General features: G+C 40.5%; 1 protein-coding gene across 1 annotated transcript in view; it reads left to right on the top strand.

The window, feature by feature from the left end:
* Nucleotides 1-1,969: 1,969 nt before the first annotated feature.
* The window catches only part of prkci (protein kinase C, iota), a 47,007-nt gene continuing 28,317 nt past the window's right edge, over nucleotides 1,970-20,659 (top strand). Inside the window, exons 1-3 of the mRNA XM_012869514.3 lie at nucleotides 1,970-2,335; nucleotides 16,367-16,488; nucleotides 19,687-19,776. Coding sequence (XP_012724968.2) covers nucleotides 2,253-2,335; nucleotides 16,367-16,488; nucleotides 19,687-19,776 — 295 coding nt within the window. The 5' untranslated portion in view covers nucleotides 1,970-2,252. The remainder of the gene's footprint in view (nucleotides 2,336-16,366; nucleotides 16,489-19,686; nucleotides 19,777-20,659) is intronic.

Raw genomic sequence — 20,659 nt, 5'->3', positions numbered from 1 at the left:
TGCACTGAACAATGACTCTGAGTGAGAAAGAGTAAAAAACGTACGCAGGCACCACGCATTGCTGCCTCAGCCACATGTGGCGTGACACTCCAACTCATGAGTCATGCAGCTTTAGGTGTTTCATTTTCCTGCAAGAAGGAGCCGGAGACAGATAGAGACAGAGACAGTCTGAGAGTCTTAAAAACTCCCTGATGCCTGGATGAAGGTTTTTGAGGAAGACTGCGAGTGGATGACGTATTTCACCAACACTGATAGCGGTTCTCTGTTTTTGTCTTTTTGTTTTGACCTGACAGGTCATGAGTCAACGCTCCATGCCTCACTTTCTCCAATTGTGTTTTGAGTCAACAAATCTGAGTAAACTCCTAAACCATCAGCTGTGTGCTAACTAATTACCACCTGAAAGAAACAGTGCTTTGTTTTTACAGCCCTCCACACTCACTGGCACCCCTGGTAATGGTCAGAAATAATAAACTGGTCTTTTGTTGTTTTCCCATAACCTCGCGTTGAGAATCAGAGAGAAATCCAGCCTTTAATTTGAGCACGTTTGTTTATCACAGGGAAGAACATCCCAACATTAATAAATTATCTTTAATTTTTATTTATTCTTTTTACAGTTACCGTTGCAACATTTATTACAGTGTTCCACGCTGTAATAAATGTGGGAACACTGGAGGTGGGCAGCAGAAAAGGACCATAAGGGCTTATGGTCCTTTTCTGCTGCCCACCTCCATCTGTTTTGGCTTAAACATCTAAATCTTATCAGATGCTAAAGACTATTTGCACATGTTTTAGTTTCCCGTGAAGCATTTGTTTGGACATCCATGCATAACGTACAGGTTTTTTTTTTTACTTAAACATTTAGTTTTTAACATTTTAAAATGTTCTACTTCTCATGAAGTGTTAATCTGGTAGATTTGTATAATTGCACAGTATGTTCATATTGATCTGGAAACTTTTTTTTTGACTAGAACATTAAAATTTTAGCAGACTCTAAGGACTATTTGCACACTTTCTAGCTTCCCAGGAAGCGGTGCTTGGTACACTCAAATTGGACATTTCTGTCTGTGTGTTATATGAACTCAGAGCCGGGCCCCCCAAAAAAAGTTATTATGGTCACATAATGACAATAAAGACTCTTTATTCTTGATTAATCTAAGAAGCTGTGTTAAAATCTTTTATAAATGTTGGATTCCAGCTGCTGCAAGGAGTTTCAACCTATGCGGCGTTCAAGTGCTCTCCGTAACATCTTAACTACTATGGATGCAAACTGTGACTACAGGCCGGTCAGCTCCTGAAAAACATATTTGTTTGCTTTTTTATACTGCAATTATTATTACTGTTATCTTTTTACCATATTAAAATATTGAGATTTTGCGTAATGGTACTAACAAACCTTTTTACAACTTAAGGGTTTTGAGGAATGTTTTTTTTTTTTGTTCATTTAGCGTTATAATTTCTATTATGCCGATTTCATAAAGATTATCTTTGAAATAAAATGATAAAATATGACCAGTCAGCATTTCGTAAAAGAAACATATTTCTAGTATCATCAATGTATTTTTTATTCATGCCAAGGTTTACTCCCATTTCCGCTTATCTTCGTTTTAACAAAGCAACCCTAAATTTATCAAGCAGCTTTTACGATCAAACTTAAAATAGCATACGTCTTTGTTGTTGTTATTATTTCCGTGCCAGAGAACCAGAAAGAAGAACGTCTCTTCGAGGATTTAACTATTTCCGAGCTTCTGCGTTGAACCCGAAGGCAGCACTGTGCGGCTGAGAGCTGGAGTTGGTACAGTCGGGATGATGCTAAAACGATACTAGTGTTTTTTTTATTTCCCCGATAAAGGTTATCTATTAGGTTTTATTTAAGATTTTATTTAACATAAATCTTTAGTAGGTTTCTAAATTATATATTTATGTCGCATCCGTTTGTGCGTTCAAGCAGGTTGTGCGCCTCCCCGAACATTCCTGCGTTGGTTCAGTCCGTCGCTAGGCCTTTGCGGTAGGGAGTTGTTTAGTGGACCCGCAAGTTTTCCTTTACTTTACAGGTTCATTTAATTTGTCCGAGGGAGGCCGGAACCCCCGTTTTTTTTTCCCTCCTCCGTCTCACTGGGAGTAATTATTAATTTAGTTTTGGTCGGGGGTGGGGGGGGACCGCTGAATCACAGCGTTTCGGGGCGTGGTGTTCACGCGCACCGCTGAAGAGGGAAGGGAGGCATCGGCGACTCTGAGTGTCCGCGGCGGAGCTTATGATGCCGACGTTGCGGGACAGCACCATGTCCCACCCCGGGGAGAATTCCCACCAAGTCCGGGTCAAGGCTTATTATAAAGGGTAAGAACTCGGTCTGTTATCCGCCGTGTCTGCGGCCTAAGTGTGCGAAACTCAAGTGCGGAAAGTTTTACACTTTGGGAAGCTAATCAGTTGGTTAGCATTAGCCGAGGGTGCTAACGGCTGGCTAACGTTTGGTCATCTACCAGAGGGTTTCGGTAAACTTTGGGCGGCTGAAAGTGTCCAGACGTCCCGTCGTCCTGTGGCCAGTTCCTCTGGGGAATGTCGGGAATGTGTCAGCCGGACGCTAAGACGTCCACGGGGCTTCAGCCGAGTGGAAACGTCTCTTGTTTTTAACGCGGTTTGGAAGCTTTGGAGCCACAGAGGCAGCGCGGCTATGCTAACAGATGCTAACCGAAGTTGGTTAGTCTTCAGCTGAGATTGATACGGGTCTGGCTTGTTGTTGAAGCCCTGCTCGCTGCTTTACAGCCAGCGTGCCTTCAAGTATTGGCCAGGTGGAATAAAGTCAGTTTGTATGAGCTCAGAAACTAAATCCAGATAAAGCAGAGTAGGTTTATAGAGTTTGATGTGCTGTTTCGGGCACATCAGCCCATTATTATCTTCAGGTTTCTTGAACATCTATATCGTTGCTTTAATCTACCTAATTACATGTGTTGGAGTGATGTTTTCACTTAGACTGATCTTGTTATTTTTACTCATATTGGTTCCAAAGACTCTGTGTACAATTAATTGTATTAAAGGGATAATCACAAATCCACATTTCTATAACCTAAAAGTACTATGTTAGTATGTTCAGTGTGTTAGCAGAGCCGTCATATGATACATTTAGTTTGAAAAAAGCAATACAAACCATAAAGGGCCTCAGTCACATAGTTTGACAGTTAAAAGAAAACGCAAAAACATAATATATTAATCTTTAAGTAAAACAATATACCGCACACTGCAAAAACAGAACTAACAATAGGTTAAAATTTTTTTTAAAAAAAGAGTGTATTTGTACTTTATTTGAGCAGGTAAATAAGATAATCTGCCAATGGAATAAGATTTTTCCACTTAAAATAGGAAGAACTCATCTCCATCAATTTATTTTAAGTGCAGGATGTCTAATTATCTTATTTTGGGGGTAAAATGACTCTTTCCATTGGCAGGGTTATCTTATTTACCTGCTCAAATCAAGGACAAGTACACTCATTTCAAGAAAATTGTACTTATTTCTAGTTCTGTTTTTGCAGTGCAAGTGTTCGTCTGATGGTGTTTACTTAGTCCTTTTTGAGCCTGAGAAGAATTTTGCAGCGGGCTCCGTCTGATCAACAGACATAAACATTGATATACACAAAAAGTGATTTGTTTACTAACAAGTAGAGTAAAAGCAACGTGTAAAACACAGAAGTAACGTATAACAAGCAAACAGGCTGGCATAGTTTAATTGGAAAACCAGAATGAGCTACTGGCGTACAAAGCTATCGTACGTGACTAGGCCCCTTTTTAATAAAGACAACAATGTTCTGCCTTATAATGGCAGGAATAAATGTTAGCTATTTGTTTTGTAGTAAGGCTGTTGACTGTGATACTGGAAGATACCGCTGTGCGAAATTAGAAAAAAACATGCAATAATATTTGTGAATGCCGGAATATGATTAAAGACTCAAAAGTGTCCTGCTGCTTTGGGTTCTTAGCGAACACAGACCACGAATAACGCATCCTGCTACTGAAAAACACATTTCAAACACATGGGGGCTTATCGGAAAAGTTGTCTCTGTCCGACAACTTGGCTGTACCGCCTCAAATATCACCAGATCTATTCGGGAGCAGAGAGCCTGAACGCATGGTGCTTAAATAATCGGTTAATGCTTATCGTCATACGCGGTCCAACGCTATATTGTCAACGTGTGGTCCGGACTTTAAACTGTTGCAGACTGTTTGGTCGATTCAAAGAAATCTAGCTCGTGTTCAGGCAAGTCGAACCAAAACATCAACAACATAGAATCTCTGATTATGTTGCTGGAGGATGAATAGCAAAAAAATAGACAAATGTCTTCTAGGTGTGTTTTCGTTAAAGATTGATAGGAATCCCTTAATTGCGACCGGTAATTTTGAAGGGTTGGTGTTGTCAGTGTTGTGATCATCAGTCAAGATCATTGGAGCATAAATGCCTCCTGGATATTTGCTGATTGTTACATCCCTAATTATACAGCTGAAGTAAAGCAAACAACATTTTCTAGCCCAAAAGTAGCACCACTTACATATTTTGGCCTCAGTTAAAGAGCTAAACGACCGTCAGCGATTGCTTTATTTAAACGGCGTTAAACTGTTATCTTTACGTGAACTTTTTGATCGCATAGTTCCTTAGAGATCCTCCCAGCTCTGATGCGTCTGTCAGATAGTCTGATAGAGACGATCTGCAGAGAGATGGCTTGAAAAACATGTCCTGCGAGTCAGCCGGACCTTTTGTGTTCCTCTCTGGGTGTTTGACACGCCTAAGGAATGTGTGCTGATAGTTGGGAGGAATCTCGGGTATTTTTTTTTTTTTTAATGACGTCGCTGTTGAGGAATCTCAGCCATGTTCTCCGCAACGGTCATAGCCGAGAACACAGTACTTGTCTGGATGCATTAAAAGCAAAATGCAGATGTTCAGATCACATTCCTCTCGAGCATCCGGGTCATGTGCTACACCAGTCGGTCCGAAACATTTGATGACGGCCACTTTCCATTTCCGTGTTTTTTTCTTTTTAATTAATTTTTTTTTTTTTTTTTTTTGTCATAGTGGAAAAGAACCACCGGTATTGCCAGATCCACAAACCAGAATGCGGTTTTAATTATGCATTACATTTAGTCAGAAGCTGAGATTTCCACGCTTCAAAATAAAACCCAAGTTTGATAGTCAAATGGTCAGAAACAGTCATGAGTGGCGTGGAAAAAACTTCCCAACACAGACATAACTGACAGATAGTTGCAACGATATTAGGACTTAAACAGAGATAAAAGATATGCTTTATATCAAGATGGTCTACGTTGCGTTTTAATTTTTCGGCTGTTTTTTTTTTTTCATATTTATCCACAGCTGTTTGTTAAAAAATGTGCCTGTGAGATAAAGCTTTGATTCAGAGACGCCTTTTTTGTAATTACTTTATGAAAAGAAAAACATATTGAGATAAAAATCGTATATGTCAGCCACGGGGTGGTTAGTGGGACATTTTCACAACATAACTTGGAGAGACCGTTAATGATTTTGAATTAAGGTGATCTATTTGCTTTTATTTAAAACGGAGAAGGAACAATAGGGTGTTTTCACTGACGTCACTGGCCAACTTCCGGTCCGCCATATTGGGTGGCACACTTCCTTATCTCTAGTTGTCTTACACGTATTATCGTATCGCGAATGGATAAGTACGCCAGCACGCTAGAGCGACCAGATAAGGACGTATACCTGAGGAAATGTTCCGTGATCGACCATATGGACCCGTATGCCCTCCACGGTGCCTTGTTTAGCCGTAATCCAGATGCATTACCTGGTGTTCGGTGAAAACCCTCTGCACACTCTTGAGGAAATGAGAGCTTACAAGGGTCTAGAGGCTCACAACCAGTTCACATCTGGTTATGTACATCAAGGAAATCGCCATCATACGTGGACGGGTGAGTTTTAATAAGATGGTAAAAATGTAAACAATCCGACGCAAATGTGTCGCATGCTTCTGCGGTGGCTGGCGGCCGGCGGCGGGCGGTGCGCGAAGGCGCTTGGCTGCAGGGCCGATCGACGCCGCTCGCGGCTTTAATTATTTAGGCAGAACAATGACCAGTGCATTTACCGTATTGGCGCCGGTAGGAGCTGCAGATCATAAAGCCAGCAAACAGTGGGAACACAGTAAGTCGTTCAAAGGTAAGCTGCGCTCAGACGGGCTCTGGCACATGCTAACCGTTAGCGCTAACAACCACTCACTCATTTAATGTACTTTTAACTTGCTGCTATGTGTTTCAAACGTTTAGAACACACTCTCATTGACATCGGGATACTGTGGAAAGTTATGATCGGTCGACTTACAACCGCGATCCAAGCGAGCCGACTCTTCCAAATTAAAACACGGCTGAGAGAGGGAGTACAGTATGCGGTAGTAATAGGCAGTAGAGGCGGCGGAGGCAGTCAACATGACAGCCGCGGAAAGTAATAAGTCATAACGCCCAAGCCCTATTATTAATATATTCTTCTTATATGTTTTAAATACTTAACAGTTAATTACCTGTGACAAAGTGAGCACCGCAGACTCTGGCGTATTCCAGCTTAACACCGTCCAAATCGGACCTGGATATCCGTGTCAGCCATAGGTGACGGCGTTGTTCAGACAGCTGTTTTTTTTTTTTTCACACTGATTCACTATTACGGCTGGTAGGCGATAGAAAGCGTTGATCTCCACCTCCACGGGCCGTGCAACCAACCATTAAACACGTTTTCCCCATTGTTCACTTCCAATACTGCCTAAGGCGTCATACAATGCAGGTCAACAGTGCGAAACGACTGCCACCCAATATGGCGGACGCGCTGAGTAGTCACGTGAGCGTGACGTCAGCTGAAAACCCCCTATTATTCAAAATAACATTGGTTATCGCATACATTTCTTATTATTGCATTCCTTTTGACTTTTCTAGGCGAGCTTAAGCAAAAAAATCTGGTAGAAACACGAGGGCTGTAGGATTTTTTTATTTTTTTTTTACCAAAAATCAAAACTGTGATATATTTCAATCATAACTGCAATTTAATGTAGGCTTTTCTCTGCATTAACCACAAGCAACAAAAATGGCCTGTAGATATACATTTTTGTATACAAGGTCTATTTAAAACAAAAAATGTAAGTGTTTTTATTAATCAGAATATTCTTATTCAAGAAAACTATGTATTAAACAGTTTGACCGGTACTTAATGCTCTGGTGAGATTCCTGAGGAGTTTCTGGTAAAAATTATGATTATATAAACTCTAAAACAAGTAATAAAATCACATTATCTCACTGCTGCAACTTGCTTCCCTTCCATGTGGAGGCAAACCCACTATAAACATATTATCAACACCTAAAGGACCTAAAAGAACTCTACAATTTGGAAATTGTGTTCTTTAAAATTGCGATCATATTGCAAATGAGATTAATTGTGCAGCCCCTAATACACACCTGCTGAATTCGACGTTAGCTAGCCGTTTGTAGCAGTCTGATAGCTTGTCAGCTGTAGTTTTAAAACAACGTTGCTTAATAGGAGTGGTGGCGGACGCTAGTTCAGAGCACACATCGGGAGTGTTGGAGATTCTTGAGACCGAAAACTTTTCCAGAGACAGAAATTCTCCTTATTTTTCTAAGCACAGCAAAAATGCAGTAGCTTTGTTTCAGACGGCTGACCAGCAGTGCACAGCATCCGTGATTTTTCCAAAGCTTTTAATGAAAGCGACTTTAAACTGCAGTTCAGGTATGATGTGAACATGTTTGTGGTTTTGAGGCTGTAATTCTGCTTTAAAACATTGGTATCAGGAACCTGGTAGGACTCGGGACAATTAAAACAGTTTTTTTTTTATTATTTATATTTGGCTCTAAAAGTTTTTTGAATAATCTCCCTTTTTTCAGCAGAAATGTTGTTTTGCAGGTAGACAAAAAGCTACAAAGTAAAAAAAAAAAAAAGAGAGACGGAGGAAAAAAAAACCACGTATGACAAAATATCCGGGTAATTTCAGACCAAGTTATAAACTGATTATCCCATAAAGATTCTTGACTCCAATTATGATCTTAAGATATTCAGCCAGTGCTGTTATCGTGATCCTTAGGCCTTCATTAGATAAATATGGTGAGCTCGTTTTGTACGAAATTGAAACCTTTAACGCAGATAAAAACGCATCCTTTGAGAAGAAGACTAAAGCAACGGTGAAGAACGTTGCTTATTTTGCTCAGAGAACGGCTAAAGCTAGCAAAGGGGAACATGCAGTTTGCAGCCCGAACAGCGCAACAAAAGAACAACGCTTAGATTGCAAATACTGTTTCCCCCGGGCGTGTGGAAATGTGGAGCATGCCAAGAGACATTTGGCCCATTTAAAATCTGCCAGAACTTTGTAGTTTTTTTTTATTTTATATTGTTAAAGACAATAACTAACCTCTTCAGACCTGAAATGAACAAATTGGTGTGTTTCAGTGACTGTCCTGTGCATTAATATCACATTTTATTTATTCAGCTAAGCCCCAAATCATCTGTATGCCTTGCAGATTTATTTTTTTTTTAAATTATTTTTAAGCAACGTGTTTTCTTTTGTCAGGTCATAGTTTTAACATTTTGGAGTGGCCTTGCCAGAATCCCAAATTGAATCTAATAGAGAGTCTAAGGAAGCTAGAAATTAGGGTCATGGTTAGGAGGCCTTCAAGCTTAAATAGCTCATCACCAAAGATAAATCGTCAAAATACCAGCGAAGACCTGCAAAAAAGCTGGTCAGCTGTTAGAGGAGGTTAGCTGCTGCAAAAATAAAGATATTTCCATTGGTTGAGTAAGGAATAAATCACTTTTTTTAGCTTTTTATTTTTTTATTTTCATGGAACTAGTAGCTTTGTCACAGTTATCAGCGGGGGGGGGGGGAATGAGGTCAGGAATCAAACACCTGACACACCCGATCAGAAATAAAATCCTTAGTTGAATATAAATGATTTTAGGGCCTAAATGTACTACGGGTGTTTTCTCTGAGTTCATTCGTTTGTCTCCTGGCAGCCGTCTCTGTTCGCTCTCATAAAGACCGTCTGACTAGAACCCGGCGCTGATGGCGGCAGATCCACGCAGAACGCTCATGAGGGGAAAGAGCGACGACCAGCTGCTTCTTTTTGTCCATAAATCCATACGCTGATACAAAACCTTTCTATCTTGTTGATAATGCTCGTATTTGTCGAATAAGCAAGTGAAAAATACGGCAAAATATTAATGATTTGTTTTGCAGTTCAGACAAAAATAATCAATTTTTTGTATTGTTTTAGACTTCAGCCTCTAAGCTGTTGCTTGCTTTATGGGGCGTCACACCTGTGTGCACGTCTAAGGAAACAACATATGATCCGCTATGCTGTTACAGATGCATCTATAACCACAGCCGCAGGCAAGAAAGCAAGTTTTTGCTTATTACTATGAGAGTAATAAATGTTTGTGTGTATCAGAAGCTAATAAGGGTCCGTTATCGCCCGCTCGGCTGTTTTAACTCTTTAGTGGAGCGAGCGTTCGCCGTGGCTGCCGCCTTTTAACATCCGTTTCGGGGCCTTTGCACGGCTGGAGTCAGCAGCACGTGCTCGTCTGTTTGCAGAACACTGTTGGTTGTTTCTGTCTGTTTATTTATTGCTCCTGGCAGCCCTTCAGAAGCCTCCGCGCCTCAAAGGTAATCCCCATTTCTCAGGGAAACACTTCATGTAATGCGGCGAGTTAATGTCCCGTAGACGCCCGCTCCATCCGTCGCGTTTGTTGTGAGCCCACGTTTCAGCCGCTCTTCGCCCCTCAATTGTTCTAAGATCATTTATGTCTTAAAACAATTTACCTTTTTTTTGCTTCTTTCAAATGGCCTCCCTTCACGCATCTGCTCAACGTTAAGGTTCCTTCACGGAGCAGCTTCCAGGGATTACTCCAGCCTGATGGAGCAACTCGGTTTCCTCTTATTGAGGAAGTTGCTCTTCGTCAAACACTCCTGTTTGCATCGGTGCCTAAAGGCGCTGCTTTGTTTAAATATAAAAAAGTGTTCCTCGTCATATAGCTTGTTTCTGAACGACCCTTCAAGCGTTGATTCAGAGTGGCGCAGCCGTCCGTCAGCCAATAACACAGCAGTGTTTCCTGGGGCGCTCAGGCGCGCGGTGTAGGAGTATTCGGCGGGTTTACAGCTTTGTTTTTGAGCTCATCTCTCGCCTGTCGGTTGTTTTTCCTGCCATGGGTTTGGGAGGACCACGTTCCCAGCTGACAGAGTAGCGCAGATTGAGTTGGATTCAGTCTTTCCTTAAGCAGAAATGAACGGCTCAAACACTTTTAGTGCTGATTGCCTCAGCAGCACTTACTCTAAATGGAGCGAAACGCGCTCTTTAAAAGGCTTTCGATAAGAACTGAACACGAAATTGCTTATTTCCTGAGACTGAGTCCTTCACTTTTTGTTTAGTTCAATATTGAACTCTTTCCCTCAGTTACTTTTTGTTTATTTGTTAATAAATGCGCTGCGGTTGTGTTAAATGTCCTTTTTTACAACCAGTTTAGCTGTATGGATAATTCTCAGTGGTGACCAAAGTGAACGGTTTGTGCTGTGAAGCAGCAGGAAATGCTGTTTTTCTCAGGAGCGACCTTGTCCGCATGACTGCGTGGATTGTTTCTGGCTGGCGCTGTTGTTGTTTTTTTTTTTTTTTTTTTTGGCTCCACTTAGTGTCCACTTGTTTAACTCTGGAGGTGAGCCGCGTTACCTAGAGACCGCAGCATCCGGCGGTCCAGACTAGCAGAGTTTTTGTTTCAGTCTGAGGAACAGGATATCTGAAGCCCACTGAGTAAAAGGGCGATCTCTTCTGCATGGCTTGGTCCTGGAAACTATCAGTCGCTGTGTGATTCGGGTGGTGCATCCTTCGGCATATCTTCTGCGTCGCAGTATTGGCAGAGAGCAGCGGTCTTAAGTGTTGAGAGGCCGTCTCACCAAGAAAGGCTTCATGTGGAGCTGAGCGGTCTACAGAGTCCTGCTGACGGCAATCATGATGTCCGAATTATTACCTTCTCCCCCCCGTCCAGCCCCTTCTCTCTTAATTTAACAGCTTCGGGGGACGGCGGTGAGTGGAGAAATACCTCGTCTGCTTGGAATGCCGTTCCCTCTTCGTCAAAATCCCAAATTTGTTCGACTTGCAGTCCTGTTTTAGTCGCCTTACTTGGTACGAGTCGCTTTAGTACTGTTTGTAGGTCAGCGTCCGTTAAAGCAGGGGTTATCAAACTTTTCGTGGCCATGAACTCCTTAGCAGCGGTAACATTTTTCCAAGGACCCTTTTAGATTCCTCATGGTAAGGCAAGGCAAATTTATTTATATAGCACAATTCAGTACAAAGACAATGCAAAGTGCTTTACATGATTAAAATATAGCAAAATAAAACAGAATAGAAGCAGGTAGGAATAAAATGTAGATAGAAAATAGAACATGAAAAAAAAACAACTAGTGGTGTTTCAGTTAACTAGAACAGTTGATGGCAATCCTAAACAAATGTGTTTTTAATCTTGATTTAAAGGAACTCAGGCTTTCAGCACTTTTACAGTTTTCTGGAAGTTTGTTCCAGATCAGGGGAGCATAGGAACTAAATGCTGCTTCTCATGCTGATAGTATTTTTTTTTTTTTAAACGGCCTTTTGTACTGTTAAATACATAAGGAATTATGTATGTTTTTAAAAATGTATATAAATACACCTAAAATTAGAGATTTGGTTAGATCCTCGTTCTCGATGAAGCCAAACTCGGTGAAACTGGTGTCAAACATCCCGATTTTAGCTGATGTGGCATTTACCTTACTTGATGAAGTGGACAGAGTTAAGTATTTGTTCATTGTGTTACTTAGCTCAACCCGATGAATCCTCAGCAGCGCCTCCTCAGGCCCGACAACATGCGTTTCACAGAGCCCCAACCTGTGGTTCGCGGACTCCCGGGGGTCTGTAGACCCCAGTTTGAGGGCTGCTGCGTTACAGGATCAGTTGGCTGATGCTGGGATGAGTTTTGAATATCAAGGAATTGCAGATCCTTCCAAAAGCAGAAGTCATGTAGGGGAAATGGCAAACACGTGGCTGAAGGTGCTCTGGGTTGACGAGACCAGAACTGCACTTTTTGGCCTACGTGGAAAACTGACGCTGCACATCAACCTGAACGCACCACGTACAGGATGAGACAGAGTGGTGGCGGCGATGAGGCCTGCTGCTGTAACACTCAGCAAGACTTGGAGCATTTAAAGCCAAACGTCATGAAGCACAAGAACAGATCTCTGAGTTTTTTCCACACCCAATTAACAGCAATTGCAGAAAAAAAACATCTTTAAGGACTAACTATTGATAACAGCAAAATATGCAACGATACTGGAAGAAAACCTGTTGGAGGCGGAAAAAGACTTAAAGCTGCATCTTAGAGTCAACTTTAAGCAGGACTGTAGCTACATCACAGCTAGGGGTGAGTGGCTGGGTGATACGGACCTAAAATAACCTCGATACTTTCAGGCTGAATGCCGATATACGATACTCAATGTGTTTTTTTTTTCAGAAAGGTAATTATAAAAAGGAGTCTCTGAATCAAAGCTTTATCCCAAATGTCTCACAGGCACATTATTAACAAACATAAATAGGAGAACGGGAGAAAAAATAACCTCCTGGAATGCATATAAATATCATTATAACGCAACTTGGGCAGTGTCCGAAATTTACCTCCTGATTCAGCGGCCAAGTTGGCCGGTAGATGTAAAAAAATCAACCGGACAAGCATATTTTTTTACTGGCCAAGATATTAATTCTGACTGACTCCAGCTAAATATCTCCACATAATCCCGCTACGTGATCAGCCTGAGCTAAACGCTAGTTGTTAGCAAACGGACACGACGTAGCTGTTGTCGTTCTCGCGTCACGAGTGTTTGTGCGTTTCTTGACAGCAGAGAAACATAAAGAAGCATCCACCCAAAAGATGATTGAAAAACACAATTTATTTGGTACAAACATTTAGTCGCCGTGTGGCAGCTAGCTCTCTAAAATTTACTCGCCAAACAGAAAATTAACTCGCATTAGGCGTCTGGTGAGTGTTAATTTCTGACCCTGAACATAGGCCATCTCAAAATAAACGATGGTCTTATCGCTTTAAAAAACATCTTGATATTTTTACAATCTTGATATATCTCCAAGCTCTAGATCCAGATGTTGATGTGCCGTACATTAACAGAAAAAAACTATTGCTGACTATTTTAACGACTATCAACTACAGTCAACCCTCCTTTTCCGGACTTTCTTCCATCCCCAGTTTTTCGGTTGTGGGAGTCTAGGGCGGTCAGTCGATCCAGGTGGCTGAATCTTTTCATGTCATCCCGAGCGTTGACGTGGCGTTTGAAATATAACATCCTCCCTAAACATTGCATCCAAGCGATCCATCGCCATTAGGACTGTGATACTGGAAACATTGATGTTACGATTGGGGGTGTGCACAATAATCGTCATGACGATGCATTGCAATTCAAATTTTCGCGATCTACTGCATCGATTCTTGACGCCAATTATCAATTTATTAATTTAAAAAAATGAATAAATAAAATTGCATGAATGGTTGGAGAACATCAGCCAAAAACAAGTGGAATACAACTTGATTGGTTTAAAAGGACCACTGAGGCCATGTAAACGGCACTGATAATCCTTGTTTTTGTTATTTTGAGTTTTATAAATCCTAAGCACTTTTTGTCAGTGTGTCCACTCCAGTAACAGTAATATTTGTTTTCATGGCAATCCCTCCAAAAGTCGTTTCAATAAATACAGCCATGTATAAATTCAGTTTCTTTCAGTTATGCATCAATTGAAGACACTATCCAGATCATACACAGCCAGTCAGCCACTGGTAATATCTGTATTTTTTTTCTAACAGTGTTCAGTGAAAATATCGCAATGCATCGCGATACATCGCAATAATTCAAGTATCGTGATAGAATCGGATCGTTGCATGTGTATCGTGATTCGAATCGAATCGTGACTTCTTTGGCAATAACCACCCCTAGTTACGATGAGTTTGTTTGACACGTTGGCGCTGAGTCACTGGTTTTAAAACCCTACACTTCTCACATATTTGGCTTTTTAATGTTTTTAATAACTTGCTTCAGGAATCTCTCGTTTAACTGGATGATGGACTTAGATGGTGGATTTAACGTCGTGCAGCACAGGAAGTCATATAATCAGGTCTATAGAGTCTTGCCGGTGTTGGCTAAGCGAAACACGCATGAAACGTGTTTAAGGAAATTTAGGTTTTCTAGTTTATAGTTCCGCCTCACAACCTGCCAGGTTAGTTTGGGGAAAAACAAAGAAGCTGTTTGCCGCTGGGTGCATTTCTCAGACATTGTTGGCTGTTTCCCATGTTAGCGTGGAGTTTGAGGAAGTTGTTAAAAGCGCCTGACAGCTGGCTAAAATGTAACTACGGCTTTTATTGAACAGGTCCGGTTACATCTGACACAGTCAAAAGACTTTCTTTCCTTCTGTAACAAAAAAAAAAAAACGCTTGTTTTGCGATCATCTGATGGTGCACGTTCTGCTGTCTGACGTTCTCAGAGGCGCGGGATAAAACGGCCTTTAATTTTTTCCCTCCCGCCTCCCATGCGGTGATTAACACCATCAGGAAAGAGGAAGCGGGCGAGAAAACAGAGGCAGGGAGAGGCGAGCATTAGTCCGACTCTTAACGTCAGCGTGTTATTGCTCAGAGTGCTTTATTTGTTCTGCCTGCATGATTTCCAGCCATCCAGCCAGTTTAATATCTGCTGTTCGGAAGATTCATTACCAGGACAAGTTACTTCACATGCTCGCCATTAATGTGAAATTGGATTATAAGCCAATAAATGACTACCTGTTGTATATTTATGTGCTTACTGCTGGCATGGATTTAGCCTTTACCGGCGTTACATACTCTGCTCTCACATTAGACTCTACATGTCCTTGAAATAGTGTTGGGATTTTACAGTCCCACTCTAAAGCTCTCCACATGATGGAAAGCCGAGTCCGTCTTTGAGATGGCACTAAAGGCTGTAAGGCGTTTTTCTCCTGCTGGTCATGCCATTCGGTCCAAGACAGATTTCACACAATATCCCAACTTTTTTTTTTCCGATGCTGTTCATTTTATTCTGGGTCGTTCCTGACGCCTCCTGGATTTACAGCTGTTGCCAGCAGACCTGTAAAAGCTTGCAGGTACCGCCCTCAGCCTCTCTCTGAAGGCTGTAAACTGTGGGAGGCTCCAACCCTCCTGCAGCCATGAAGAAATCATTTCTGATTCAGGGATTGAAGCTTTAGCACCTTTTTCCAACGCTATGGTTGAAAGACGCTGTCGTTTAGAGTCTGTTAGATAATTGTTAGACATATAAAACAGGTGTGCTTTATTTATAGCTCATCTAACTTAAAGGGGACGTTTTTTTTGTGCTCGTTTCTCATCAGAAAAACTTTAAATTTAAACAAGTAATTTTAGACAATATCGTTAATCACGTTGCAGATTTCTGACTGCATTGTCAGAAAATATCCTAATTTTAATATAGCAAATTTATTCTCTTAATCTAGGAAAATTACGTTGTTATTTTATACTATAAGGCCAGAGTGTTTAAAAAATAAATAAATAAATAAATAAAAATTATTAAATAAAAAAAAAAAAAAGGCTCATATTAACATGTTTACGTTCAAGCTTGTATTCTTTAGGCAATATTTTCTGTATAAATATTAAAAACAAGCAGATTATTAATTTCCAAATAAACTCCAGCGCTATAGTCACACATTAAAGTTAAATAAATGAAATGAAGCGCAGCGAGCGTTGACATAACGGGCATTTCACAACTAAGCCATATCTTGATAAACCAGGCAGACATTTCGGCTTTACATCCACATTCTCGCCTAAAATCAGTCTAAAAGTTAATTTTGTATCAAAGTCTAATGTACGAAACCTTACCAACTTTAGTGCCTTCTGCACTCGGCCAATACTAGATGGAGCTGTGGTCATGTGACACGGGTGCCCTTTGCTCACCAATAAAGTGACGCTTTGATCATTTGACAATTTTATGTATTACATGTATCAGGCATTTAAATCAAAACCAGCATATATATATATATATATATATATATATATATATATATATATATATATATATATATCTCTATCTCGCCTGTTCATAATAATGTCATCAGGACATGAAGGTAGTCGGTGTGAGAGACGAAGAGGGTTAGATGGAGACGGATAAATCGCTGTTGTGATCCCTGAAATGGGGAAAAATGTATAGCGATTAAGTGCAGTGTCTGTGCCAGCATTTGTTGATGGCAGGTACATGATTGTGTTCAGATTATTGACGTAACTCTCGCTTCTTTCCCCCGCCGCAGGGACATCATGATCACACATTTCGAGCCGTCCATCTCTTACGAGGGCCTGTCCGGCGAGGTGAGGGACATGTGCTCCATGGACAACGACCAGCTCTTCACCATGAAGTGGATCGACGAGGAAGGTGCGTTTCTCTTAAATTTTTTTATTATTTTTTAAATCTACAGGAGCTCATGCTGCCATCCATCTTCAAAGATGAAGGCTGATGTTTATGTTGGCCAGCGGGGTGAATTTGCTTACCACGGGCGGTGTCGGGCGTTCACGTGAACACAGGTTTACATAAAGACGCACACATCCTCGTTGTCTGACTGCTGCGCTGCTTCCCGTCTACGCTCAGAGGTGTGCAGCTCGGTCCTGTTAGTCAGGCGGCAGTAATGGCGTCACAGGGAGAGATTGAGCCATCAGATGGTTCAGCCCAGGAGAAGGTCAGCCTGCCAGAACTCATTAGACTCAAACTCACTCCCACTTGTAGCCTCCCTCATATAATCAGTGGAGTCATTAGTGTGTCGGCAATAAACAACGCTGGGTGGTCCTTCCTCAGCAAACGGCAAAGAGCAGGCTGTCTTTTCTGCTGCCCGACTCTTTAAAATAACACTTTCATACAGCTAGGCCGCGTGAGCTGTAGTCGTCGTCGTCATCATCCCAAATGTTTCTAAAATTGATCAATTACAAGACGAGCGCAACAAAATGCAGGTACCTGTCATTAAATTGGAGTATGTTAGATTTTTTTAATTTCATTAATTGAATTAAGAAGTCCAATATATATTAATCACGCTGTTAATTTTGATGGTTACAAGGTACAGCTGGTAGGAAAATTGGATAAGAGCAATAAAAAATGGGTTTTATATCAGCTTACTGAACAATACGTTCATGTTCCTCTACACCAGGGGCCACAGGAGAGACCTAAGCTATGTTGGGGGGGATTGAGTGTTTTTGTCACCTGTTTAGTTTCGGACCTGTCGTTGATGACTGCTCCTGTTTTCTTTGCAGACATTAAATATCAGTAACATTTTTGAAAAAGCATCTTTCTAAAAAAAAAAATTCTGACTTTTCAGAATAGATTTTTTTTTTTCCAGTTTTCTGGATGGAAGGGCAAGATGCTAACTTTGCTCTGATGGGTGTAACGCTCCGGTCCCGTTCTCCTCAGACCAGCTTGGATGTTTTTTTTTTTCCTCCTCTTGTCCATTCCTGAATTCATTGCAGACCTGGACATGTTGGACGTCCACATCTTGTGAGACTCCGCCAGACTCTTGAATTCATCCCAAGACGACGGTGATCCCCGTTTCCCCAAAAGCTTTTCCTTCCACTCAACTTTCTGGTAATAAGCTGAAAGACGCTGCGACCAGACGGCTTTTTGAGCAATGAAGTTTTCAGCCTCAACTCAGCAGTCGTTCCATGATTGTTTTTTTATTTACTGTAACACAACATTCTGTATGAAAAATCTTTTTTATTGGTCCTATGAGATATTTTACATTCCTGAGAAAATTACTAGCTGTAACCCAGCCATATCTATTAATATTAACTGAAGGAAAAAGTGGATCTATATCACTCCATTTATTGTTAAACTTGTTTTTAAAAGGAAGTACGGAAATAACCTTTCGACGAAGCTGCAGTCTTTCCTTTTCTTTGCCGTCTCCTCTCCACAGCTGACTGACATTTTGGGGGCGGGACACCAACTGCTGCTCTGCACTTTCTCTCTGACGTCACCAGTTAACCAGCTTAAACCACAGGAGCAGTCTGATAAGGAAACCTTTAGTTTTCAGTCACGCCCCTGGAACAAACTAGGCCGACCAGGTAGAAGCTGCGTGTGTAACACACAACCTGAGAAATTACATTTCTGTTGTTCACCTCTGCCTCGTGGCTGAACAAATATTTAGATGCAGTCACTGGAACGCAAACGGATGAGTAAAGTATGTAATTGCTGGCTGCACTCTTGTTTCCTAAAAGAGGGACAAAAAAATTTCCTGAATTATCATTTAAAGCAAAGCGCCTGTTGAATCTCACATACTCAGTTAGTCAAACATTAACGTACAGGAGCAGTTTCTATGTGTCACCGTTTCTGTTCTGGTTACACCCACTGAGCTATATAATACACTGGAGTGCTAATCACCCGCTGTTAGAACGAGTCGCTTTGAAGCCACCAACCGCCATATTGGTACTCCCTATTTCCCCCCAGTAACTAGGGAATATGTGCGCTACAGCATCGAATAACGAGGATTTTCTCATGTTCAGGGTGGCTTAAGACTTTTAAAATGTCAAATGTCATATACTTTTGTTATGTTCTAAAACTATCAAGTACTGAGAAAGTCATGTGCTGAAATATTTAGCATTTTATTCATTTAAATATATATGTTTAACATTTATAAATATATAAATAACAATATACAAAAACATATATTTACATATGTGTATACATATACATATACACATACTTTATGTATGTATGTATGTATGTATGTGAATACATGTAAAATATTTCAGCACCTAATTTCCTAGTAGTTGATAGTGTTAGTAAATCCACTGACTGCAGAATTACCTGTGAAACATTTTCACACAGCCAGAAAACTGCTTGTTGTTGCAACCAAATCCTGTGGGATTCTGTGAGAGTAGAGAGTAGCAAGATGGCGGCCAGTGACTTCAGTTTTTCGGCAAAATCAGCACTCCAGTGTATTATATAGCTCAGTGGTTACACCCTGGCCAGCTTGCTTATTTCTTCAATATGGAAAGTGTTTCCAAGCGTTTAGAAGGTGCTTTTTAAAAAAGAATCTGCCAGAGCGATCGTGATTCATGCACCTGTGCTAGCCATGCTCTGTTTGCTGGCATGTCATCTTTATGATCCCGCTGAGAGGATGCTGTGCCTGACAGCTGAAAACATAAAGGGTTAGCTTGAGAAAAGCGAGGAGGACAGTACTGAGGAACGTTACACCCCATTTAAACCTTTAAGAGAAGAGCCCATGTCTCCTCTACCTCAGAGATGAAGCACTGACCCACCAACCTGTGATTGTCTCATCCGCAGCTTAGTAATGAAGAACCCTAATGAAGAACACTAATAACATAGTGAAGGAGTGAAACATCCCATAATGTTTAGAAATATAGAATTTTTATTAATCTGTTTTTTTTTTTGTTGTTTTTTTATTTAGAAATGTGTGCTTTGAATCAGGCAGTTCTGGAACCTCTTGGGTTAAAAGGATCCTGTTACTGTTTATTTATAATACTAATGTATTCTAGTTAAACGCTTTTTTTAATGAATTAAATTGTCCTTTTTAAACGGTCTCTTGAGCACTGGACGTGTCTATAATGACGACGTGTCCTCTGTCACCAGGTGACCCCTGCACCGTGTCCTCTCAGCTGGAGCTGGAAGAAGCTCTTCGCCTCTATGAGCTCAACAAAGACTCTGAGCTGACCATCCACAGTGAGTTGTACACTTTTTTTTTTTCTTTAAATTTATATGATTTATAACCAATATAATGTTCACAAATGTCTTTAGTCTAAGACATTTTAGCCTGTCGGAGTTCTTTGTTGTACAGAAACAAGTCAAACTTAGGGGTGGGAGCCATGCCATCTCATCTGGTTCAAATAAAAAAAAAAGGGAAAAAGTAAAGATGGCTGAATTATCTTCATTGTTTAAACTGAGTCTAGAAGTTGTGAATTGACAGTATGATAACATATTTGGATACATATTTGCTGTAATGTTTTTTCACATTTCTCAATGATTTTTTTATTTAAATTATTAATTATAAATAGATATGCACCAATTAAAGATTTGGGGTTGATTTCTGTGATCTCGCTTGGGAAAGCTCCAATTATCTGCTGATAATTTCAGCTAATGCCCATTTTAGTTGATTCTGATTCTCTCTAAGAACTATATTTAAATGTTTAATTTTAAATGTAAGTTTTAGCAGCAATTATTTATGTATAAAATGTAGTATTTTACATTTTGAACTAGATTAACATCTCAGGCCTTGTTAATGTCTGGTATTTAGATGCCTCCTGGCTGATTGGGACGCGAGTAGAATGGTCAAACTCACATTTGTCACCTGGGATTAAAATGCTGATTTATCAGAAATTGTTGTATATAAATAGGGACACAGTCATGTCACAAAGTGAGCTGCCACATGAGAAGTCAATATGGAGCTGTTGTTGACTTTTGTAATAACAGATACTTATAATTACAGACGTCAAGGTAAAAACGTTTTTATTCGTTTAAAAAGTAGGGATGTAAACAAATAATCTACTTACGGTTAATTGTCAATTAATGGTTCATTATATTAAAGTTTGTTCCATGCGATTAACTG

The sequence above is a fragment of the Fundulus heteroclitus genome, chromosome 6 (genome assembly GCF_011125445.2).
Source record: "Fundulus heteroclitus isolate FHET01 chromosome 6, MU-UCD_Fhet_4.1, whole genome shotgun sequence".
Taxonomy (NCBI): Eukaryota; Metazoa; Chordata; class Actinopteri; order Cyprinodontiformes; family Fundulidae; genus Fundulus; species Fundulus heteroclitus.
Note: the sequence above shows the minus strand (reverse complement) of the source record. Positions and strands in the feature narration are given on the sequence as shown.